At 39.6% G+C, this 27,181-nt stretch overlaps 1 protein-coding gene across 1 annotated transcript; it reads right to left on the minus strand.

Annotated features, from left to right (window-relative positions):
* Positions 1-3,935: 3,935 nt before the first annotated feature.
* On the minus strand, positions 3,936-24,081 carry GPR37 (G protein-coupled receptor 37). Its single transcript, XM_042923536.1, has 2 exons — positions 22,168-24,081; positions 3,936-5,208 (listed from the first exon to the last, which is right to left on the minus strand). The coding sequence occupies exons 1-2, from the start codon at positions 23,188-23,190 to the stop codon at positions 4,390-4,392; spliced, it is 1,842 nt and encodes a 613-aa protein (XP_042779470.1). The 5' UTR covers positions 23,191-24,081; the 3' UTR covers positions 3,936-4,389.
* Positions 24,082-27,181: the final 3,100 nt, after the last annotated feature.

The following is a 27,181-nucleotide window of genomic DNA, read 5'->3' on the forward strand; positions in this document are numbered from 1 at the left end:
CAGAATAAACAGCAAAGTCATTGCAATAGCTTATCATCTGGCATCCTTTCAGCTCTCTGATCTCATATGGTACTTCTCTTCCCCTCCCTCAATCTGTTCGAGCCACATTGGCCACTTTCTATTCCCGAAACCTATCAAGGCATGTGTCCATCTCAGAGCCTTTGCACCTCACCTATTCCCTCTGCTCTTCCCCCAGATGGCTATATAACTTGTTTACTCTAATATCACTTTTACACTAACGTCTTCTTCCTAATCCCTCCTTACACTGGTACTCCTTTTGTCCATGTTACTTTTCATTATCAAACATACCATGTGTATATAATACTTTAACATTTATTTAGTATAATTTCTGTCTCTCTCAACAAGAGATGGGAGGGCTTCTTCAGAATTTTTTAACAGCTATGGCACATGCACACACAACAGTGCTTAACATATAGTAGTAAGTTGAATAAATGGTATTCATTGGTTGAATAAATGAATTGAGATATAATGGAAGAGTCATTATTTCACCCATCCATGCTCTGCACTCAATTTCACTTGCATATTTTTTATAACACACTAAAAATCAATCTTATAATTATTAAGGAAGTGGACCTTTATTCTAATTCCACTTTTATGAGAAAAAAGTAAATGATGAAAAAAAAGAATTATTAAGCATATTATTTGTAAAAACATTATCAACATGTCCATAGAATAAACACAAATTCATCTGGATTCAGATGTAAATCACTTAGATCTAAAATACGGAACCAAGTGCTCGTTTGTTCTTCCTCCTCTGTGAAGTCTTCATTCCTATCTCTTTCCTCCCAACCACTGAGCTCTCAAAGGGAGTTGGTTCACTTTCAGCTTCCCACCATCCACTCTGTGCTTCATGCATGCTGCACTTGTCACACGAAATTTTATTTGCAAGGATCTTAAGGTTAAGAATGTTAGGGGCGCCTGGGTGGCTCAGTTGGTCAAGCATCTGACTTTGGCTCAGGTCATAATTTCATGGTTCGTGAATTCAAGCCCCACATCAAGCTCCACGCTGTAGTGCAGAGCCTGCTTGGGATTCCCTCTCTCTCTCTCTCTCTCTCTCCCTCTCTCTCTCTCTCTGCCCCTGCCCCACTCATGCATGCTCGTGCTCTCTAGCTATCTCAAAATAAATGAAAAAAAGTTAAATTATGTGTTCCAACTGCCTAGCCTAGCACCAGGCATAAAGAGGTTTAACAAAGGATCATTGAGTTGAATGTAAATGAGTTGATTTTTGAAGTCATAGATTTGAAGTCCTCAGAATTGTGAATTATCAAGGAAATGCTGAGTTGATTATACAATCCAGTTATAGATATATAATAGATATAATGAATAATCTATATCTATATAGACATACATCTAGATATATAGATACAGACATAGATATTTTGAAGAGAGTTTTATTGACTATCCCGAAACCACAGAGTTGATTTGGTTCAGTAGCTCAGACATCATTTGTAGAGTTTTCTGATCAATCAAAATTTTAGTAGACTTAATCTTATGCATGAATTTCTCTTCTTAAGGAAACTTTGAGGAGGGGGAAGACACGGGACGGGATCTGGATTAGAAAGAAGTAGAGCAAAAAAGGTTAATTTTTTTTTTAAAAGCATGCTGTAGGAATTCTTATGAGAAAGCTGTGATCAAGGCCATGAGAAAACTTCCAAGCTACTTCACCCTTGGGATGACTTCATTGTGGTTATCAAAGTTTCTACTTTGACAGAGATAGCATTCAATAAGAAGGCATATGTTTCAACTGAAAGTCAAGGATACCAGGAAAAAAGAAATTTGAGTCCCAACTGCCTCCATTGGAGTCCAACCTGTATAACATTTTCCTAATTGTTTTTTCACTTTCAGACTCTTCCCAATAGCCCATTTAAATTGTCTTCAAATTGATCTTCCTACCACAGAGTTGCGACAATGTTTTTCCAATGCTCAAAAAACAAGCCACATTTCCTGAAGGACTCTGTCTGAACATCTTTCAAAGCATGACCCTTTTATAATATGGTTTCAGTGCATATTTTCATCAGCATATTCCATGAGGCTTCTATGCACACATAGCATGGGAACCAGACCGGACCAAACCAAACATTAATTCTTCAGTCATACCCCACGAGTTTTCTCTCTCTTCCTTTAACCAGCTCCCTCCTCCTGGAGTATTCACTCCTCATAGTACTTTTATCAAACTTCTGACAGACTATCCATCCAGTTATCTTACACAGCCTTTCATGATCTCTCCCAGTCTGGTGGGCTCTCTCTCTCTTTTCTGATCTATCGTGGACCTTTACACCTCCCTAGCAGGTCCCAGCTTTAACCATCATTGTACACGCATTTGTCTTATTCCTGCTTTCTCATGCCACCCCTGCCTGATTTTGAAAATCTGACACTAAGCTCTGGTTACTTTTATTTACTATAGGTGATAACATAGAACATTTTCTACATCATGTTCTCAATCAGTTTTTCTCTCTTTTTAAAAATTTATTTATTTTGAGAGAAAGAGGGAGTGAGAAAGAGAGTGAGGACATGAGCAGGGGAGGGGCAGAGGGAGAGAGAGAGAATCCCAAGCAGGATCCTTACTGTCAGCACAGAGCCCACCGCACGGCTCGATCCTGCGAACTGCCAGATCTGAGCTGAAACCAAGAGTCGGATGCTTAACTGAGCCACCTCAGTCAGTATTTCTTGATTTATAAAGTTGACTAAGTCTCAGGAGAGACACTGTGAAATCACAATTGTTGATCTCAGTAGCCAAAACCTAGTTTAGGTGTCCTCAAGAAGATTTCCAAAGATTTATTACAGGGATCTATAAGAAGACAATGGTATCTTTTTTTTCTTTCCTTCTCATTCTCAAATCCCTCAAATTCCATACAATACAGATAGTGGGGCAGTGGGGTGGGTGGAAATCCCTTGACAGAGTACTGGACTAGGGAAAAGGAGATATTCTGGACATTGTCATTTAGTTAATCTGAGTGTCATGTGGAAGATGAACGGTCTAGATTAAGTAATTTTTCTAACACTAAAGCTTAACAATGAAAAAACATCATGCTATAATCTGGAAGAAAGAAGTCACCACTCGGTTATGCTCAATGTACAGAAATTGACAAGCTGAAAACAGAGGATGGTTTCTGGCCAGCAAATTGGTTTCCCTTCTGTGCTTTGTCTGAAGACAGAGACGTTACATCTATCGCTAGGCTGCTGTCTCTGCCACCTGATTGACACGTGTCCTGCACGGTAGGCAGTCATCCTACACAACTGCCGGAGCTTAAACTCCTGAGGGGAATCTAATATTCAAATGGAGAGGATTAGTTTTTTGTTGGAAGCTTATGGAATATCAATTCAAAATAAATTTGAATATTCAAGTGTTCAAATCAAGATATATAAATATTTTATTATCCTACTACTGTACTTTCATTCTACTTCGAGAAATTAAATCACACAGATGTAACCAAGTTCATTTTTTAAGTGGAGAAAAGTTAGAATTCAGAGTGCTTCAAAGGTCAGTGTTCAGAGGAAATCAGATGACAGGTGCATCATGTTTTAATCCTAGATTCTGCTCATAATTCATAACGGGAAAATCTATAGCTCTATATGCTAGTTCAGAGGTGAATAATAATGATAAAAAAGATACTTTCTTCCTGCTCTGCTGTCTATTCACATTTTATAAATACTTGGAAGTAATTTTACATCTGTATCTGAATATTAAAAATACAATTTTGTTTGAACATACAATATAGTTGTATATGAATCATGCATATAAAATAGTACTATTAGGAAAACTGCTTTAGAACATAGTGATTACCTGCCTTAAAGGAAAATAGAACTTTAAAGCAATAAGGCTGACTTTAAATTGTGCGTAGAACCAGTAATTGTGTATTTAAGGCAATTAAAAGATTTATTGAATCTCGGTTAAAAGTAGATTGACAATGACATTAAACAATAAAGTATAATTTATTTGGTGCTACTTTGTGAATGCTCCTTAACTACAAATCATCTCACGATACCATATACAATATACTGTCAATCACAACTCAAACATAAAATAACCTACAAAATCGCATGGCTATCATCAATATACACTGATTATATTTTTAAAAGAAAGTTAGTAATTAATTAAGTTAAGGTGCAGTAACTTTTTTCAAATAAAATATTAGCACCATACCAGATGTAATGATCTAAAACTATTGGCCTTCTCATACGTCTTAAATAACTAAATATAAACATTTTTTTTCAAAGCACAAATATTAATTTGCAAAATCAGTTCTACAGTCGTTAATATTTCTCTCTTTCGTTGCATTTTTCCCCGGTAGGGAAAAATATGAAGTAAAAACATTGACAGGATATGAAAATCAAACACATAGATCTAACCAAAGAAAAGGCTGTTCTTCAGCAATGCGTTCCAACAGAAGCGAAAGTGGACATTTCACGGCGGATGGTACTGAAAGGCGAGAGTTCGAGTTCTGTGGTGTATTCGTTGTCATTGTCGTCGCTGGTCACTGTCGAAGACTTCTGAATGCACTCATCACAGCAACAGCAGCAACACTCCATGAAGGCCCGACTGAAGGGTTTGCAAAGACAGAAAAGGAGGACAGGGGTGACACAGGACTTAAAGAACAAAAGGAACTGGCTGATGATATAAAGCAGGTCCATGGTCTGCTGGGAAACCCCCGTAGCCATGTAGGCAGTAACAATGTTGCAGATATTTTCAGGAATGATGCAAAACCCATACAAAATGGTCAGAGCCACCACTGTACAGTTCATCTGGCTTTCCAGCTGAATCTGTCGCTTATTCCCTCGGGTACAGGCTTTCTCCGCTTTGCGGATTTTCCTTGCAGTCACTAAAGAGCAGGTGATGGTGAAAAGTGTGGGCAAACAAAAGTAACAGCCGAAGTACCACCAGAGTCTTGCGCTGTCATAGGTAAGGGCTAGAACGTAGATGGTGTCCGGTAAGTCAGGGGAGACCTTGATGACGCAGCGTTCCGCGGGAGCTCGGCCACTAAACCCCAAATCCTCCTTGCTCAGCTGGCGGAGAACGACTTCTGGAAGTGCTAACAGTAGGGCACCCACCCATATAACAGCAAGCTTGGCAGTTGTGGAAGAACAGTTCTCGATCATTTCATAGTACATCTGCACGTTGGTGGCTGCTCGGAAGCGGTCTATACACAGAGCACATAAGGTGAAGGTAGTGACTCCGAGGGAAGCCACCTGCGGGAGGAGCACAGAATGCATTTATTCCGGGTGATCTCTGAAAGGTCGGAATACTAGGCAATAAATACAGATTGGCAAAACAGGGGGGGGGGGGGAAACAAAACAAACAAACGAAAAAACACAAACAGAACAATTTCCTGGAATGAGGCACGGTTAACTGGTTAACTGGGTTGGTGACATTTGCCAAATCATTGTAAAGATGAAAATAGGCAGGGGAAAAAAAAAAAAAGGAAAGAAATGTAGTGGTTCAGGGTCATGCAGTCAGAAAAATTTACAGCTGGAAGGATCCATAAGGACCCACTAGTCCAATACCATTTTGTTATTGAAAAGAACACAGACACCCCAAGAATTTCAGTCACCACAAAAATGCCTGCCACCAGAAGATCTAGATAAGGAAGGATAGTTGAGTGTATCCCATTTTCATTACTAAAAGGGTAATCATGTTTTCCAGTGTGGGGGCCGATAGCACACCTCACACACAGCAAACATTTAAGAGCTTATTGGGGCGCCTGGGTGGCTCAGTCAGTTACATGTCTGACTCTTGTTTCAGCTCAGGTCATGATCTCACGGTTTGTGAGTTTGCTCTGCACTGACAGCACAAAGCCTGCTTGAGATTCTTTCTCTCTCTCTCTCTCTCTGCCCCTCCTCCATTGTCTCTCTGTCTGTCTCTGTCTCTCTGTCTCTCTCTCTTCCTCAAATAAATAAACTTAAAACATACAAGAGTTTATTTCCAACAAATGAGACGAGTAGAGATCTCCAATTTCTCCTAATGCAAAATAAAGTATTTTAATATTATTTTCAAATGATATACTTCTGGAAAACAAGAAAGGCAAAGTCTCCAGAATTTGAAATCAATGAAAAAACAAATGCCCAACAGGTCAGTGACTCCTCCCCCTGCACATTGCATGGTTGCCCTAGGGACATCTGCATTTCCCAGTGAGAGTTTCAGGTTGGTTTTAGCCAGAGGGATGGGGCCAGGTACCCAGGTAGAGAGGTAAGAAACAAGGCTAGAGTCAGTGTTTGTGGGGATTAGGTCAAAGATCCCCTTATGAATTTCAAATTCCCCAAATAGTGACATCTTCATGGGTATATAGAGAAAAAACATAAAGGGAAATAGTAGAGAAACTTGTCTGCATTACATGATTTGGATCTAGGTGAACTGGAGATTAAAAAAAGGGCAAATTCTAACCAGGAGCCCGAATTTACACTGGCCTAAGGCCAGAATTAACACCATCTATGTGGCTCAGAAAAACCCAAATTACAATTTTAAATTGTCCCAGGCACCTGGTGGAAGAAAGCACAAACCTCTCTGGAAAAACGCACTTTAAAAGCGGGCCTCAGAGAAATCCACCGATAAAACTCAAGGGAACATGAATTCACAATTAAAAATCACGATATGCAAGAGACAACCCACCACTTATGAACTTATGTGCCAAAAGAAGCAAGGTACAGAATCAGGCATATATCAGCCGTATACATTTACCATGAAATAAGTACATTATCAAATTTAAAATTATATGATACTAAAAGAATGTCAAAGAAATAGGAGACATAAAAAGTAACCATGAAAATATGCAAAAAGGAGCCAGATATAATGTCTAAATATACCAGTCATAGGAAAATTTCAGATCAAAGAACCCTTTGACGCTGCCCACATAGAGCCCTGTATCCAAACTCATATATGTGCATGGCCCAGGCCATCTAACTAAATCAACAATTAAAGGTTAACAACCAAAACTATGTACACATCTTTTTCACACAGATACTTTGCCAGGAATATAAATGCATGTTCCTAATGTAAACATACTATCATTCTGTAGTCTGTAAAATATTTACAAACATCATACACTCTAATAGGGTACACAGACATGTACTCAACGCAAGCATACATTCATTGATATCAATTATGTGCCAAACACTCTGCTAGATATTGGGGATATAGAAAGAAACAAGAAACCGTTCTTTCCCTCAGAGAGGTCATAGTCAGCCAAGAGGGGGAAGGTGGTTCTCACGGTCACAAGATAAACACGGTCGTCATCTGGGAGCACCAGATTTACTCAATTATTCAGGGGAAATTGAAGTAATTTAATGTTTAATACATGTAGCCATTATTTATATACTTAAGTAAAGACAATGAAGGTAGATGGTAAACTGTCCATGAGGTTTAAGATGAAACAGGAGACAAAAACTCGCTAGGTGGGAAAGATGTTTTGGGGTGTACCCTGGACACTCGGTATGTGCATGCACTCTCCTCTGGCAGCTATTGGTCATGCCTTGGCAAAGGGGCAAGGGGGGAAATATATATGTGTGTGTATACATATATATATATATATATATATATATATATATATATGTATATATATATATGTGTGTGTGTGTGTGTATACATATATATATGTGTATATATATACATATATATATGTATATGTGTATATATATACACATATATATGTGTGTATACATATATATATGTATACACACATATATACATATATATTAGACATATATATTACATATATATATTGGACATATATATAATAGACATACATATATTAGACATATATATTACATATATATATTGGACATATATATAATAGACATTAACATTATATATATATAATTAGATATTAACATTTTATAAATGTTAATGTCTAATTTTTTGGAACTCAAAGGGATCATGTTGAAAAAAGGAAAACCATTTGTCATAACAATTTGGACACTCAACACATTGGTTGTTTATCTGCCACATTCAAGCTGTCACTCTCCCCAGTAACGATGGCAACTTGCCTTGCAGATTCTACGAGAGTTCCAATGTCCAATGTTCTCCCCTTTTTACACGCAACACATTAGTCAACGTCTACCAGTCCCGCTACAGAAAGTAAGGACGTGGCATCCATGCCCTGACTATTCTCACAACTCTTAGTGGAGACAGTCTGAAAAACGAGATGTAATGAGGGCTTAAGTGTATGAAAAGCAAAACTGAAGAAAAAGTATGACTCACAATCCACATCAGGGCAGATCAAGACTACATGACTGAGCTTATAAGCACAATTCCTGTTGTACAAAATCTTCAGAAAGTTTTGCATACATACCAGTACAAGAAATATCAATCCGATATGACTGCCGTAAAAAGTCATCTCTACATACACGTTTTTAAAATTAACCTTCAAATTAATGAATTGTTCATCTTGATGGTAATTTATTTTGCATCTCTGCCAGAGATTCAAAATAATTCTAAAATTGAGGCCCCTGCTGTGCGACTGTCTTAAGATCAGATCTGTCAGTAACTGCCACACATTGAATGGAAACCCGAGGACTTGCTCTCTTCTCAAGGTCTGTATCAAACAGTATTACTTAGAAATTGCAGTATTTTATTTCATGGATTTCTGAAACATTACATTTACATACTAGTTTTTCAAGCAGTTTGATTCATTTCTCTAGAAGAACAGAAAACAACAAAAGGTTCTCCAACTATCAAATGCACACACATCCTCAGCAAGGCTTTCTGTGTCATCTTCACTAATGCAAATCTTTGTGCATGTCACCTATGTATCCTGAGTCAGTCCATAAAGAAAGCTACAAAGGTTAATGCTGTGCATTCTTTTACAATTATGAATAGCATTTCTATTAAAAGGAAAGCTTGGCAAGACAAAAACACTAGGGAATCTGACGACAGGCAATCTCTCAGAGACTTGGAACATCTATTTGCTTGGTAGTTTTCTATCATTCTTTACAAAGAACACATAACACTCAAGAGATAGCATCTTCTCCCCTGATTAATCTCCTTAATTTTAAACACAGAGATTTAAGATCTGGACCAATGATCACAAGAGCTAGCATTTGCATACCTAACTCTCAGTCTGTTGCAAAGCATTTCATGAAAGGTAATAACCGATGAACGTAGGTGGACATGTACTAAGAAGGGTGTGTTAGATTGCCTCTCCTTAGATATTTATGAACTGTGATACATATCCACTTTTAATTAGAAGAAGTTCACTTGCTAGAAAACCAAAAAATGCTTTCTAGGTTCTGTATATTTCATTGCACATGATAACAAAAGCCAGAGCAAGTTTTAAGCAAAATTTACATGTGCTCCTACTTTCACTCAGGAATTCTATGCTATTCTTTTTTTTAGTTTATTTGCATGTGAAAGCAGGGGAGGGGCAGAGAGAGCAAGGGAGAGAGAGAATCCCAAGCAGGCTCCATGCTATAAGCCTGAGCCCATCACGGGACTCGATCCCACCGATCGTGAGATCATGACCTGAGCAGAAACCAAGAGTCTGGTGCTTAACCGACCGAGCCACTCAGGCACCCTTCTACATTGTATTTTATTTGCAGATGCTTAGTTCTTCAGCCATATTCTCAAAAGCTTTAGGACTGAGCACCAAATATGTTTAAAAGAACATATTTGATCTATAATCCAAATCGCGGTTTGAGGGAAGCTTCCCAAGTTTCATACACAAGTTTCAGGAGGCTCCTGCGCCTAGTTTCTTGTTGTCAAATCGTACTTCTCTCTGATAGTGTTCTCCTCCATTAGGATCCAGCTGAAGCAGGAAAGTCACAAGAGCTGGGGCCTTGGAGTAAAATGCTGCCCCAAATGCAGATGGCACTTACCATGTAGTTGCCAACAGCAACCGCAGCCCCAAGGCCGGTCCTAGATGTCTCCTCCCTCTTACCGCCATTGCCTGCAGTGCTATCACTTCAGATACTTTTCTGCAAATCCACTTATGCACTTGATTTTATGAAGCGAAAGAGCAAGAAAGGTACAAAGCCCCTGCTCAGTACTTCCCCAAATTATTTATAGAAGGCCTTAAACATCTGTAAAGAATCAACTTCAGAAATTAATTGATAAAAAACATCTGGATCATGGGTGGTGGGCTAATTTCTGCTATCTCAGATATGAAATCTATCCTTGCAATTAAAAATGCAAAATGTTGGTGTAACATGAAAAGATCTCTATCACAATTTTCAAACATATTTGTTTACTTACAGCTCATTAGAAATTCTACCGAGATGAATAGTGCAATTATATGCAATTATAAAACTGTACCATAAATGCTGGATCTTCTGCATTTAATGACCATATCAGATTGCTAAAATTCAACGTCACTAAGAAATATGCTCTTGGGAGTAAAGCTGGTAAGGGGTGGTTTTTTGAAGCAACATCCTGAGAGATGGAATGAGTAAGATGCAATCTCCTATTAATTAAACTGCAATGGGAGAAATAATTAACGTCAACAAAAGCAGAACTGTAAACACTTCTAATAGACAAGACTATTAATTTTGAAAATGAAGATCAGAGGGAAGCTGGAAGCATAAATTTTTAACTATTTGGGAAAAAGATATTAAGCATTTGAGGGTGTTGGCATCAAAATACACAAACAAGAGAATCAAAAGGAACAATTCAAAAATCTTTCTTTCAAACAGCAATGCTCTGCCCTTCTCCATATCCCAGAGGAACAACCATAAAACTCCTTCAGCGCCCGCTCAGTCCACATCCCGAGTGATGAGGCTTCTCCAAGCTGCAGCCACCTGTGGCATTGCTTCGAGGCACTGGGCAGGCACAAAGTTGATACATGAGTACTCACCGTGGGAAAGCAGCAGCTCTGGGGTCAAAATGTTCTTCCCACTGTTCAAGTTCAAATTCAATACAAAAATATCAGCCCATGAGAAAGCCTAGGCCATCATAGTCACTTTTCCCGTTCCCTCAAAATGATAGGAAGAAAGTATGCACGGATGCTTTATGAAAAATGGTAAGGATCTTTGTAGGAAGATCCTTGGCTGTTGTCTTATCTGTTGCTCCATTTCTCAGAAGCGTACTGCAGCCAGACAAATAAGAAATCATTTTGAATGAGAGTAAGCTATGAAAGTACAACTCTTACCAAATAAATAGTATCTCTTGCTAAACTTTCTGATATAAATCAGTGATAACAATGGGGGGGGGGGAAGACCAATGTACTTCCAAAGCAAAATGTCTTTCATATGAAATTAAGTCTATATGCTTCAGTACAGTGAATAGGCTGATTTTTAGAAAATAGGGAAATTTCTAGCTAAAGTCATGACAACTGTACTCTATCCTAACTTATATTTTACCTCAAAAAGATGTTTAAGTAGATCTATTTCTGTGTACTCCTTTGTATACAAGTAACTCACAAAACAAGGGCATTACTGTTAAGAAAACCCATTCATTTGGACCATGAATGATAATCTATTATAAGTCTGTGGTTACAGGCCTAACAATCAGTCAGGAAAAAAGCAGGAGGAGCACAGGGTAGAGTTTCCTTTGAAACTCTAAATGTCTTCAGCTTGTATGTCTTTGGCGTCCTCTTGCATTTTCCATAATCCTTACGCTTACAGCACTTGAGGGCAACTTTTCCAGGAAAGAGACGCTTCTTTGAACACCAGTGGGACTAACATGTTATCAGAGACTCTGCTGTGAATAAGATGGCCTTTTTCAAGAGGTCTTCATTTCAGAAAGCATGCAAGTCATGACACTGTGGTAGTAACACACATCCATTAGTGTTTCCAAGTCAAAATAGAGCAAGGAGGAGAGATTTGCCGCACCCCTTCCAGGCGTGTGTGCATCTCTAAAACAAAATAAAGCTATTTACAGACACTCTTCCACAGTCAAAGAGAAGGCTTCTTACCTTTATCAAAATCACTAGGATTTAATCTGATACACCCACATATTATAAATATCCATTTATTTCAATTATACCCGATATATTTCATCTATACTTGATTCCCAATGTTATGGAAAAGCAAAATATTTTGAAGACATTGACTATTACTATTGTCTCATTCTCTACCTCCCTCCCTTTTGCTTAAGTTTAGTAACACGCTCTTACTTATTTTAAAAACAATTGAGACTATTTTTTTTAATATGAAATTTATTGTCAAATTGGTTTCCATACAACACCCAGTGTTCATCCCAACAGGTGCCCTCCTCAATGCTCATCACCCACTTTCCCCTCCCTCCCACCCCCCATCAACGCTCAGTTTATTCTCAGTTTTTAAGAGTCTCTTATGGTTTGGCTCCCTCCCTCTCTCTCTCTCTCTCTCTCTTTTTTTCAATTGAGACTATTTAAAAGCTAACATATCACCCCCAAACTTGTATTGACGTTATAAATCTTTCTTTACCTTATTGTCCCACCTTGACATAAGGTTTCCTACCAATTGTGACTTCTGGCTTCTGCAGCACAGTACATTTCTGTGTACTATATATACACAGTATAACAGTACATATATATACGTATACACACACACACACACACACACACACACACATATACACACACACATTTTACTACAACTTGCGTAAAATGTTATAATTTGGTTATAAATGTGTCAATGCTCATTAGTATAAAAAATAACAGCGAAGCAAGATTAACATCATTTGTCCTAGGAGGGAAACAATCTATTGAAATCAACAGATGTTAATATATATAATTTATATATTCCATGTTGATTCTCAATAATTAAAATCCATTTAAAAATGTAATATTTATCCCAAGCCCAAGCTTGGCCATCCCAAGCTCTGATGAGCTTCCAAAGAACAGTAATCAATTTTCACCAATTTTCCTTCGTCCTTAATAATATTAGTTTGCATGGCAGAAAACCTAAACTAAAAACATATTCCTCATCCATTTGTGGCTGGGTAATTATGATTTGAATGACACTAAGAAACCCGAAATTTTGAAGACAAAATTTCTCTTCTCTTAGCCAAAACTCCACTCTTGGTAGTCTGTTAAGGAAGTACTCTTTCTCCACTCAATCTTCCTATAAAATGTATGTACCTCTAAATCTTTCATCTTGCTGTGAATGAGTTAACAGATCTTTTCCTATACATGAGAAAGTTGAGCCAAGGAGAAGACAGTGAAGGTAGGAGAAAAGGCACTTAGGGTGAGGAGTGACGAGCAGGAAGTAAAAAATGGCAGCCTTGAGCACAGTCATAGACTAATGAAAATGACTCATTCCAGTCCTGGATCAAATCAGTGACCTTGGCCTTGTTAATGCTATGAACCATTCAAGTGTGCTGACAAATAACAGTGAAAACCATCATAAATTCACAAACTGAAAGTATTCTATCTCGGGAATAAGCCTGGCACTGTGATTCCATCCTGTGTTTTATGGAAGTTTTATGGAAGGTATGTATACCTACTTTTCAAATAGAGAGGCCCCATATCTGAAGTTGCAGCAACCCCATTTTCCACTCTACCTTGAAAGTTTAGATGAGATCATCTCCTCTGGCAAAAAGAATGCCATTCTGATTAGGATACTTGAGAGTTAGTCTTGACAAGAAGGTCGGGTTAATTAGTAGACTTTGGCAGGTCAATTCTTGGGAAGTTAAAGGACAGGAGGATCCCAAGAGGATGAAATCAGAAGCGCAATGCCAGACACAAATCTCACTGCATAGTAGCTTGCCCATCCCTCTCCCCACACAGTCCACACCCCAGACACAGATCCCTGCGCTTCCAATGTGACACTGTTAAATCTAGTCGCAGCACATGGAAAGAGCTTTTAAAGGTGGAAACATTCTATCAAGGTCCATGGTGTGGAAGGGTGAAAAGCATGGTACATACGCCTTCACCTACTCAGCCTGGGAATCATAAACTCAGACCTATTTTGCTTTTGCAGGTATATTTGCTTCCTTTTTGCTGTTGAAGGATGCTTTGTTAGTATAACTAGGTATCTTGGCAATCCATGGGAACTCAGGATAAGTCCTCACTCAGAATCTTTCTTGCTTGAAAGATTAATCCAATTCTTGAGAAAGTCCATTCTTTCTTATACTCTTTCTATAATAGGGTCTGAAGTATCTATAATAGGGTCTAAAGTATCTCCATTGTCAGCCCTTCTTCCTAGGTTCTCTAAGGTCAAATTAAATAAGAGGTACATTTTTGAGATTTTTTCAGAAGGAAAGGACTCAAATCAGTGTACTATTTATTACACTGTTAAATAAATCATTCATTTAAGTAAAATTTTAAAATTTGATTAACTTAATTCCTTATGGCTAATAGACTCATAATTCCAAGGCAGAGATGGTTATCTCAGGCAATGTATTCCAGATAATAATTTAACTTTTAGAATAATTCTGTGTTCTAAGTGAAATTTCTAGGGCTGTCCTATCTGCCCAATTATCTTGCCAATCATTCTAATGGGCTTCCTATCCCATGAAATATTGAGAAAATAAGAAAGCAAGAATTAAGAGACTTTCATATTTGTATCTTTTCATCATGGACCTAGGCTGTATAGATTTATGCAGATTAATAAGAATACGATTGAAAAATAATTAGAGCACAGTTTTCACTTGTATTTCTCCATTTTTGGTTCTGAGTACAACTGAGAGTGGACTCATTCCAGGACCCATTCCTGACTTCCATAATACCCTGTTTAAACCTCTGTTATAGGTTTATAGGTTTTAAACCTCTGTTATAGGTTTTATTTTATTTTATTTATTTTTTTTTTTTAATTTTTTTTTTTTTTTAACGTTTATTTATTTTTGAGACAGAGAGAGACAGAGCATGAACGGGGGAGGGTCAGAGAGAGGGAGACACAGAATCTGAAACAGGCTCCAGGCTCTGAGCTGTCAGCACAGAGCCCGACGCGGGGCTCGAACTCACGGACCGCGAGATCATGACCCGAGCCGAAGTCAGACGCTTAACCGACTGAGCCATCCAGGCGCCCCTGTTATAGGTTTTAAACCTCTGTTATAGGTTTAAGGCACCTGGGTGACTTAGTTGAGCGTCGGACTCTTGATTTTGGCTCAGGTTATGATCTCAAGGTTCATGAGTTAGAGCCCCACATCAAACTCCGTACTGACAGTGCAGAGCCTGCTTGGAATTCTCTCTCTCTCTCTCTCTCTCTCTCTCTCTCTCTCTCTCTCCCTTTCTCTCTCTCTCTGCCCTTTTTCTGCTTGTGTGCAAATGTACATGTGTGTGCACACACACACACTCTCTCTCTCTCTAAAATAAGCAAATAAACATGAAAAAAATTAAATAAACCTGTTATAGCACTCATTACACTGCAGAACATTACTTCTCTATAACTTAATTTTTTTAAGTTTATTTTTATTTATTTTGAGAGAGTGTGTGTATGTGCACGTGCACGCATGCGCGTGTGAGTGGGGGGGAGGGAGGGAGGGAGGGAGAGAGAGGGAGAGAGAGAAAGAGAGAGAGAGAGAGAGAGAGAGAGAGAGACAGAATCCCAAGCAGGCTCCAGGCTGTCAGCACAGAGCCTGACTTGGGGCTTGATCTTAAGAGCCATGAGATCAGGACCCGAAGGGAGGTGAAGAGCTGGATGCTTAACCAACTGAGCCACCCAGGTGCCTCACTTATTCTATAACTTTAAAAGCAGTAAGGAATCTATGTTATTCATCTCTGGAAACTCTCCCCCCTTTTCTCCCATGCTTTCTACTCCCATCCCCACCTAACATGGTACCTGACATAGTAGAAAAGTCCGATAAATGTTTGATGAATAAACGAATAGTAAATAAATGAATGAATGATGACATACATGGAAAAGGATTATAGAAGATAATGAATTACTCAAATTGTTCTTTAATCAGTTATTGAGTGCTGCTGTTTTATATATCATCCTTCCAAGCTGAATGCCAATGAATATCTCAAGAAGGGGAGTAGAGAAAATCCATATTTCTGTGTGTCTTCACTGACAAACTTTAGAAAAGGATGGCTTCTCAGTATAATAAATAGTTAAGGAAATTATTTGAATTTCACATTTGATTATCATAAAACTTTTATTTATGTAGAATCTAAATTCAGTAAACCTTGCCATACACTATTCATAAATGGCATTGTAAATAAGAGTTCATTCTATAACTTTTTAAAACTTGTCTGTGAGAATCATCAACTATTTTTATTCCATGGAAATGTAGAAAACGATTATAAAAGGATTAATGGGAAGTCATAAAATATTTGTTAAGCACCATTCTCACACAGTGAGTTTATTTTTCCAGAGAATATTATTAGTAACTTTCAAATTGCTCAAAAAACTGTTTGTTTCCACTTACAAGTCCATCAGAATGCCTAATGGCTAATCCACAACTCAAGCAAATTTGCCATCCGCCATGTTAAGTGCGCTGTTACTTGAATGTGGGGGCTCTAGGGCAATCTGTGTGGAATCGCATACCTGTATGGTAAGTCATCTTCAGCTTCCAGGATCCTTCCTTTCTTACCTGCCAGTGCTAACTACAGCCTCAGGCAATTAAGGAGCCATCTATTCCACTCAGTTTAAAAACAGCATTTTTAAAGCCATTGGAGAATTTGGCTCTTTTCACCACAAAAGATTGTAGATCTTTCACAAATCATCCCTGGTCCAGGGGTCCTGGGGAGATGCATTTCTTCTATCCATCCTCTACCCTCACGTAGGAATCTTGTGTCCCAGTAAAATAAAAATAAAGTTCGATCTGGGATTATCTTACAACTATTTGAAGACTTCTTCCCTATCACACATCATGAAGGTGTGAGTTCTTTAAACTAAGGGGGAGCCTGTATCATTCAAAACTTCCAATTAATGTCCCAACAGAAATAAATATTTGGCAGCAGACTGGAATCAGACGATACACTGACTGGTTGGCTTCCATCAAGTAATGAGCAATGATCTGTTCCAGTTGCCATATTCAGTGCCTGAATTATTTGGCTTTAATAATTTTTTACATCCTTAAAGGAATAGTATGGTAGGAAACTCCTATACCATTCTCTTATTGCAGTCCATACCCAGACCTTCATTTCCATCTTTCTCTCTCTCCCTCCTTTTTTCCCCTCCCTCTCCCTTGCCCCTCTCTTTCCACATACAACTATCATTTTGAGCATAGTTTTGTTTATTTTGACTATTTCTAGATTTGTTTATTTTGTCTATTTTGTCTACTATCTGATAAACGAGTTTAAAATGATGTGTCTGTTAGGATGACCACCATCCACTCAGATTCTCTTCTCTCCTATCCCCTTCTCCTACCATTCCATTTGACCTTGGTCCTTACAGGATTTATCACTAGGCCCCAAAGATACCAGAATCCTGGAGTAGAAAGAGAGAAGTTATCAAGTACAACAGTTCCCAATATATTCCCACTCATAGCAACATTAAATATGATAAAACAACTCTCTAGCAACAGACCCAGGAAGCTGGCTACTCTCGTCAAGCCTTATGCCAACAAAGTGAAATAAAAACAAGAGTTGAATGTAAAATGCAAAGATGTGTAATTTCTGCTGAAGAAACAACTCCTATTTTTCTACACAAGCCCAACTTTCCCCAAAAGTCCACTGTCTCCTTAAGATTATGCTAATACTGAAGTTGTAGGGGGGGGTGGGGGTGGGGAAAGAACTATGGTAGAAGAGGAAAAGAAGGCAAAGAGAAGAGAGGAGAGAAAATTTGTGAATACAAATTAACTGTGGTCTAGCTACTATGGAAAACAGTATGGAGATTTCTCAAAAATTTGAAAATAGAATTACCATATGATTTAGCAATTCCACTTTTGGGTATTTATCTGAAGAACATGAAAACACTAACTTGAAAAGATATACACACCCCTATGTTCATTGTAGCATGATTTACATTAGCCAAGATATGGAAACAACCTAAGTGTCCACTGATGAATGAATGGTAAAGAAAATGTGGTGTGCGTATGTATGTGTATATATTTACAATGGAATATTATTCTGCCACAAAAAAGAATGAAATCTTGCCATTTGCAACAACATGGAGGACCTCAAGGGCATTATGCTAAATGAAATAAACCAGACCGGGAAAGACAAAGACCATATGATCTCAGTTATATATGGAATCTAAAGAATGAAAAATCTCAAAACACAAAAAACCAAGCTCATAGAAACAGAGAAGAGACCGGTGTCTGCTAGAGGCTGGAATTTCTGGGGATGGTTGAAGGGTGTCAAAAGATACAAGCTTCCAGTTATAAAATAAGTCATGGGGATGTAATGTACAACATGGTGACTATAGGTAATAACACTGCATTACATATTTGAAAGTTGCTAAGAAAGTAAAACAGTAGATCTTAAGATTTTCATAAGATAAAAGAATGTCATAACTATGTAAGGTGATGGATACTAACTAGAGCTATTGTGGTGATCATTTCACGATTACACAGCTATTAAATCATTATGTTGTACACCCGAAACTAATATCATATGTCAATTATACATCAATAAAAAATAAAAATTAATTGTGGATAAAATTTTATACTAAGAAATATTAAAAATAAAAACACTGGATAAGGCAAAACAGATTACTATCTAAAAGGTAAATCATACACTATAAATCAATAATAACGTGCATGGGGGGATGTCAACAAATATAGTAAATATAAGAAAGTAAAAAGTGAAGAGAAGGCAAAATCTAAATAAAAGGAAATAAAATTCAAATAATTTTAGAAGTCTTGTGGTCAAGAAGAAAACAATTTGGTGGGGGAAAGGTTTTTGAGAAAGTTTAAAGAAATGTAATTATTTATAGTGTCTTTTACCAATCTAAAACACTTCGTGATTTTGAGAACATGAAATGTAACCTATATAACTTGATTTGGTAACTAAAGTAATCATGCTTGACATATTAAAAACTGCAATTGTATCAGATTATTGAAATTAAAAAAATTTTTTTTTTTTTTTAAAAGAGCTACCAACTCTGGAACTTAATATTCTGGGTTTTTTCAAAGGTTTTATTTTAAGTAATCCCTATACACAATGTGGGGCTCGAACTCACAACCCCAAGATCAAGAGTTGCATGCTCTACCGAATGAGCCAGCCAGGCACCCCTGGAACTTACTGTTAATTTAAGACAAACAAGATGAAACCTAAGAATATAAAAAGCCATAAACTTCATCATATAGCAAATGATGTTAACTGGGCTTATTTTTTCCCTACCTACAGGATATAAAAATCTTCTTTAAAAGACACCAAGGAGCAGACATAGAAAGAAAACACTCCCTGGACATTCTTGCCTCCTAGATGTTTGTCTAATAAACAAGCTTGAGGCAAAATGTCTGGCTGCTACGGAATAGGTATATATGCTTGAGATGATCATTTCTCCTCTCTGGGTCTCATGTTTCATCTTTAAAATCAGAGGGTTGGATCAGACTGCCCGCTGGTTCTAATTTAACATGATAATTCAAAAGCCACTGTAGTGAGGGCTGTGGTTCCAGACTGCCTCCCCACAGAATTCCTTCAGGTATAAAGTGCTGATTCCAACTTCTGGGACTAGTGGTGATTGACGGCTCTTAGCTGCATCCCTCTCTAGGAACTGCCCTTTAGAGAGATCCACCCAGCTCAAGGTTATGCCCCCTTCCTGGAAGCAACTTGCATCCAGTGACTGGTCCCTTTAGGGGACATAAAGTCTGGGCCATCTTGCCTCAATTCAGGATATTGTACAAGGCCCTCGGGGCCCTGCAACTCCCTGTGGTATCAGCTGAGGTCTCAGTGGGATCACGGTTCAACTTTCCCCCCTGCCCAATTCTGCTTCCTTCATTCCCTAGGAGGCACTGAACCTAAGCACACACCCCAATAAACTTCCTGTGAAGCAAATATCCACATTTGGGTCGGATTTCTCAGGGACGTGACACGGAACAGGCACTAAATCTCTTACTTCTTGGAGGCAGAACTGTTTTATTTTGAGTTTTGGACTGTATTTCTTGTTCTCAAAATCAGGAACTATGGAGCTGATACTACTATCCAATAATTATTTTCACAAAACATACTAACACATTATAAAATTATTTCAGAAGAATAGGATTAGGTAGGAATGTAGAAACACTACATCTGAAGATATTCATTACTTTAACAATAAAAAATGTATATTAATAGTCTAATTTTTAAAGAAAAAAATGAGTAAATTTTTTTCCAACCTTTGCTTCTCTAGGGAAAATAAAACCTAGTACTAATAACTAAAAAAATAGGGCTATAAAGAATAGGAAAAACTACAGAGCAAAAAACAAAACAAAACAAAACAAAAAAAGCAGTAATTGTTTTAATAATAAAAGAGGTAAAAAATAAACTTAAGAAGCAGAGAATTAAAAAATGAAATACAAATGAAAATACACATTTTTTAAGAATCCTCAGAGTTAGAAAAACAATGAAAAGACATACATAATACCATCATCACTCACAACTCATAGGTTGCATTAAACCTGAGTTTTTATATCCTTTTCTGAATTTGGATGGGATTCCTTTCTTTTAAAGTTTTTTTTTTTTTCAAGAACTTGGATAATAGGTTTTTTCTTTCCCCATTTTTTTTCTGTCTTCTTTATATGGTTTTTTCCCCTCTAATGTATAAAGGTTTTATCATGCCCAGTACATTTTAGACAAGCCAATACACTTCTCTTGTATGGCAGCGGGGGGGGGGGGGGGGGGGGGGGGAGGAGGAGCAGGTAACTCTCCTGGTCACTGTATAGTTTACTTTTGTCTCATTCTTGTATGTCAATTTCTTCTGCATTATTCAAGCAAACAATCAGAGAAATCTTAAATCTTGACCTTGAAGCTGCAATTGATAGGCGCATTTCTCTTACATGAATTCAATTACCTCCTCTGCAATTCAAAAATGAACTACCAAATAAATTAGACATTTCAGAGCTACTTGGAGCCTGGCAACAAGAGAAACCCTAGGTCTTGGTGAAGCAGCAACAGCTGATTTAGCCAGCATGGAATGATTCTGCATCTGATCCCTGCCAGGATAACAGAGGGTCTCATTTACTGTCTCTTCCCTTACTTCTTCTAAGTAGGTACTGTTTTCTGTTTACTTATCCCCTAGCTTTAGGCCCTGGAACAATGTTGAACATAGTGTCACTGGCCCTGGTGCCAGACAGGATCAGGGGCTCTGGAATATTTACAGTTTCCCTTCTTCTGCTTCCATAAATGAAATGGGCAGTCTGAATGGAGGAAATCAAGGGCCAGCTGGCTAAAAACACAACTGGCAACAAAGCACTTGGGCTCCTTCCAAGAGCTGGTGTTTAAAGAGAGGCCATTTAAAGAGCAAATTCCAACCACCGTAATAATGGTTCAGGACACTAGCTGTAAGAAGAAACAGAAAGATTTTCCTCAGAAATATTTTTGTTTCCAAAGTTTGGAACCTGTTATATTCCCTCTTCTTCTTAAGAAATTTTCTAGAGTTAGTCAATCCCTTAAAATAGCCAATCAATACCCTAACAAATGACAAGTGTATGTTGTATGCTTCTGGGAATTTATATATCTATATATAAATTCTATGCCATGATGGCCAACGTGTTATTCTTGCTTAAGTGCATTCACATGAAAGAAATAAAACTGTTAAGAAATGGAGAAGGAAAAGGAAAGAAATCAAAAATGACATAAGAATTTGGATGGGATAGCATGGCAGATAGCCAAAGACACGTAAACTAATTTTGGAAGGTTATTAACATATCATGAAGCCAACCGACAAAAGCAGATTTCCTTTATTAAATAAAATAGTATTCCAACTTATATATTTAAGAAAAAATGCAATAATCTTCTTGGGGAGAAATCATATTGGAGCCCTACTGGATAAACAAAACATGGTTTTTTGTGGTTGCTGAGTTCTGGTAAGACAACCTTGACTGGTCACTTATTAACCCTAGAATCTCTGATAGGTGCCAAATAAAAAATATATATAAATGCCATATTCAGAGAGATAAATTTAAAATCTAAACAATTCTATACATTATGAGATCATAATTAATTATATCATAATCCAGGAGAAAATGAATTTGAAGGTGGGGGAACAAAGCTGCCTCTCTCTCTCTCTCTCTCTCTCTCTCTCTCTCTCCCCCCTCCCTCCTTCCTCCCTCCTTCTCTCTCAATGATTGGCAAGAGAAATGGAGGAAGGTACCCAGAAAAAAAGTGAAGGGGTTCAGCAGCCAGGTAGGTGCGTGGAACAGCAGTTCTGATGCTATAAATCCCAGAAATGGGTAAAGCCAGTAGCTTGAGACCCCCTGGAAGGCATTACCTCGATATAGGGCACAATCTTACAAGAGAAGTCCTCCAGCAGCCACTTTTTCGTCAGCTCGTGAAAGATGACAAGCGGAAGGCAGAAGAAGATGATGAGAAAGTCCCAGAAGGCCAGGTTGGCCAAGAGGGAATTGGAGATGCTCCGCATGTAGTAGTTGTGACACACGATGCACATCACCGCCAGGTTGCCAATGATGCCAGTCCCGAAGATCACCACAGACAAACACATGACCGCATAGGCGCCGTAGGACTCCTGGGTCAGTGGGTAGAAGGGGTTCTTTATTCTCAAGCGTCGGTTTGTGCTGTTTCCCCGGCGGGGACCCCCGCGCTCGTGGATCCCTTCGCCCGAGGACCCATTCTGGGCCAGCGCCCTGCCAGGGGGTGCAATTGTCCTCCTTTCGTGCCCAGACAGTCCATTGACCGTCTTGGGTGGGGTGTCGTGGTGGGAGCCCTGGAGTTTCCCGCCTCTCCTTGGCCAGTAATAAAGGTCGCTGGCGCCAGGTTCCACCCTCACACTCTGCTCCTGGCTGTGCCCAGAAATGCCAGAGCCTCTAGGACCCTTCTCTTCCTCCTCTGAGATCTGAAGGAGGAGTTGGAGAGCCGGGGGGTTCCCTCTCGCCAAAGTTCCAGGGGGCTCCTGACCTCGGACACCTTTCCACCTCCAGGCTCCAGGCGGCCTGGATGGAGGTCCCGAGGGTTCTGCGATCAACGCCTCCGCCCCTCTGCCCGCACCTGGGTCACCGCCCGGAGCTGCCCTTATGTCCCTAAAGGGCGGTGTGCGCACCGCTGCCCCCTGCTCCTCCTCCCTGAGCGCACGGGCTAGCAGGTCTTCTGCAGAATTTTCCAGTCCCCAAGAGTCCCTGCTGCGACGGTGGCTCAGTGCAGGTGAACAGTTTTCCCCCAGGCAAGTTTCGTTTCTTGGCGAAGAAGCGGACCCGAGGGCAGGAGAGGCAGAAACCTTGAGCAGTAGCAGAAGCAGCAGCCGCAAGGTGCGGGCGAGAGGCGAGCCCGGGGCCCGCATGGCTCGGTGAGGGCGCACCCGGCGGCCGCGGCTCCCGGTTAGGACCGACACCTGCTGCCTAAGTTGCTGCTGAGAGTTAGACACATGTCACATACTCACCCCCGCCCCGGCTGTGGGGGACGGGAGATTACGGGGAGGTTGGGGGATGGGTCTTGGGTCACAAACCCTCCCCCTCTACAATCCTACCTCGTTTGGCTTCCCGTGCATCTCTCGGCCGAACCCACCCCGAGCGCTGCGTATCCCCCCCGCAAGGTTCAGAGAGGGAGTCACTGCTCCCGACGGCTGACCTTGAAAAGTTGTAACCAACACCTGACTGTTGATGAATGTTGCTACCGGGAGAAGCCCGGACCAAGCCCCACGTTCCTCCCTGCCTTTGGGTGGTTGCCTTCTTGGTAACAGTTGCTCTGCCTATTTACATCCTTTCGATACAGCTTTATCCAGTTGGTAACAGTTGTGCTGCCTTTTTACATCCTTTCAACCGCTTTCTCCAGTTGTAAGCCGAGGTCGCTACGGGGGGAGAAAAACAAGTTCCCCTTCTTCAGATGACTGGCAGCCACAATCCCGCTCCCGGCTCGCTGGAAACAGGTTGCAAACAGCCAGACGCCGCGCAGACTCGCCCGGGAAACTCTTGCCCCACCTAACCCCAGCGACTCGCCAGGCCGCGGCTGCCGTGGAGAAGCGGGATGCGAAACCGTGGTCACTGTCAAAGTTGCTTCTCCTCCAGCTCAAAGTTGACCAGGGGGCGGCGCCGGCTGCTGGGCGGTGCGTCCTGGCGGAGAAGGGAGTCGATGGCGGGAGTGAGGAGGGCGGGCGCCGCTCCTCGGTGGACGGTGCCGTGCCGGCGGCCGAAAGAGCTGGTGGCGGCGACAGCGGGCGCTACCCGGGCGGAGAGTGTGGTGCCTGGAGCCGCCGCGGGCGAGGCGGTGCATGGCCGGAAAGGGGGAGGTGGCCCGGCCTCTCCCCGCGGCTCCTGTCGCTGCGCGCGAGGGCGACACCCAGCGCTCCGCTCCTTGCCTCCTCCCCCTCCTCTGCCTCTTCCGAGAGATGCCGGTTTGTGGGGAGACTGGATTCCCTGGTGGTTTACGACTCATTAAACCCACACACGTTTCATTCAAGCCCTTTGTAGCTGCTTTCACTCGTAGAAGCTGGAAGCGGAGAGGGAACAAGGGCGGGGCGCGGAGCTGGAGATGGGCGGGACACGTTAATTCCCCAGATGTCGGAACCAGCTTGACAGGTCCCAGAGCCGGGTGGGGAGGAGCAGGGGCGAGACCCGTGCTTTCTCTTCCCATCCGCCGTGCGCATGCCCAGGCCTCGGCCCCGAAGGAGTAGTAAGGTGAGCAGCCCGCTCACCTCGTTCGGTATTCCCGGGGGGCCGAGACTCGAGAGAAAGGAAGCTCAGAGGTTTCGTTCGCAGAGAAGGAGCAGTTGCGGGAATGGGACGCACAGTGAAAATGTCCAGGATGCATCGTTACCTTTAACACCGAGTTAGGAAGCATGCTAACAGGGGTTACTTAGAATGCCCAGAGTACAAAGAAAGTAGTTTCGTTTGATGAACTAGTGGGAAATGACAGGTGGGCGAAAATTAACTTGGCATGGCTGACCATGCCTTTCCAACCTTTAGCAGGAACCCTGCTAAAGCTGTTCAGGGTATAGTTGGTAAGACAGACAAATATAACATAAAATGGGCAAACTAATTAAGAGAGAAAGTGACAGACGAAGAAAAAAAAAACACATTTTGAAATGAAAAAAAAAAAGGCAACATCTAGAAAGAAGAGAAAATACAATGAAAAATATGATGCCAATTGTGACAGGTATAGAACAATGGCCCTCCAAAAGATGTCCACATCCTAATTCCCAATACCTGTGAAAATCTGGCAAAAGGGACTTTGCAGATGTGATACAGTTAAAGATCTTGAGATAGGAGGAATTATCATCCAGGTGGGTCCACTGAAATCACAAAGGTCCTTACAAGAGGGAACTGGAAGGCTCAGAGTGGTGCAATGAGTCAAGCAATCTCTAGAAGCTGGAAAAGTCCCCGCTTGCTCATTTTACACTTCTGACTTCCAGAAGTATAAGATAATGAATTTGTGTTGTTTTAGGCCACTAAATTTGTAGTAATTTGTTGCAGCAGTAATAATAAACTAATATACCAATTAACCTGAAAATGTAGACAGCAACAATTTTATTGGAAAATATTAACTACCAAAAATAGCTCAAGAAGAATTATTTTAGAAACCTAAGTAGAACCTTAACATTAAAGAAATGAAATCATTCATCACGTTCTACTTATCAGAAAGCAGTAGACATTATCAAATCCTAAGGAGTAATTATGCTTTATATGAAATGTTTGATAGCTACCCATTTTGTGAAGCCAGAATAACTTTAATATCAAATTGGAAAATGCCAGAAAAAGGAAAAAAAAGGGTTAATAGCACTCATTTATACATTAATTCATTTACATATAATAATTCTCTCAAGTGCATGAATCCAATAAACAAATATTCTGCTCACATTATTTAGGGAAGAGCAGTGAACAAAATAAAGGTCTGCTCCCTCTGAATTTATATTCTCTTGGGGGAGACAGATAATAAACAAATAAATATACAATACATCAGATGATGATAAGTGCTAGAGAGAAAAGAATGGAGAGTAAGGAAGTAGAGTCATGGGTCAGGGAAATATGTTAAAAAGATGGGCAGTGAAAGCCTTTTTAATATAAAAGGTGATTTTTATATTATCAAACATATATCCAATTATCTCAAATAAAACCTTGAGGAACCTTCAACACTACCTGTTTTATTTTTAAATACAGCATATAATAGGGTTTATCCCAGAAATATCAGGATAGCCTAACAGAATATTTTTTTATAATTTATGAAATTAAGCAATTTATGAAAATAAGGACAAAGATATATTTATCTCAACAGATGCAGAAAAAGCATTTGGTTAAATGCCATCATCATTCATTATTAAAACTGTTAGCAAACTCCTTTAGAAAAAAAAACACTTTAATATAACAAATGTTAATTTAAAAATACAGCAAACATTAATGTCAAAATAACAGACACATTCCCTTTAAAATGAAACAAGACAGGATCATCTCTTCTATAATCAGCACTATACTGAAAATACTTACCAATGCAATAAGACAAGAAAAAGAAATAGTTGCAGTAAAGAAGTACAGTTGGTGTTATTTGTAGATTAGATAAGCCTACATACAAAATTTAAAGCAAATTAAGGTATCAAGGCTTATATAGCTACAGTAACAAAAAGAGCATGATACTGGTGCAGGGTGTGCCAAATAGATCAATGAAACAGAACAGAAAAGAGGTAAGCATGCATAAACTTACGTTAGAATTTGACATAGCAAGAGAACTGCCATTACAAATAGTTGGAATGGGCCTGGGTGGCTCAGTCGGTTGAGTGTCTGACTTCAGCTCAGGTCATGATCTCAAGGTTCATGAGTTCGAGCCCTGCCTGCATCAGGCTCCGTGCTGACAGCTCAGAGCCTGGAGCCTGCTTCAGATTCTGTGTCTCCCTCTCTCTGACCCTCCCCCACTCATGCTCTGTCTCTCTCTCTCTCTGTCAAAAATAAATGAACTTAAAAAAACAACAACAAATAGTTGGAATGGTTGGACTGGACAATAAATGGTACTGAAAAAAATTGACAATCCATAGAGGGAAAAAATAGAGTTATATTTCTTTTTTTAATGCTATATATAAAATATATTTCAGATTAAAGATTTTAATATGAAAACAAGTATTTAAAACTTTGAGAAGAAAATATAGGAAAATATTATGATGTAAGAGTAGGAAAGATTTCATATGATTGAAGAAGAAAAAGTGTAAAAAATAATAACGATAAATATGATTATCTTCAAGTTTTACATTTCTGAACCAACAAGGAAACCAACAGCAAAGTTAAAATCAAGCTACAGGTTTGAAGCCAACTGTGGTACAAAAAGAACAGTAAGATCTAGTGCTGCCTATC

Source organism: Panthera leo, chromosome A2 (genome assembly GCF_018350215.1).
Source record: "Panthera leo isolate Ple1 chromosome A2, P.leo_Ple1_pat1.1, whole genome shotgun sequence".
NCBI lineage: Eukaryota > Metazoa > Chordata > Mammalia > Carnivora > Felidae > Panthera > Panthera leo.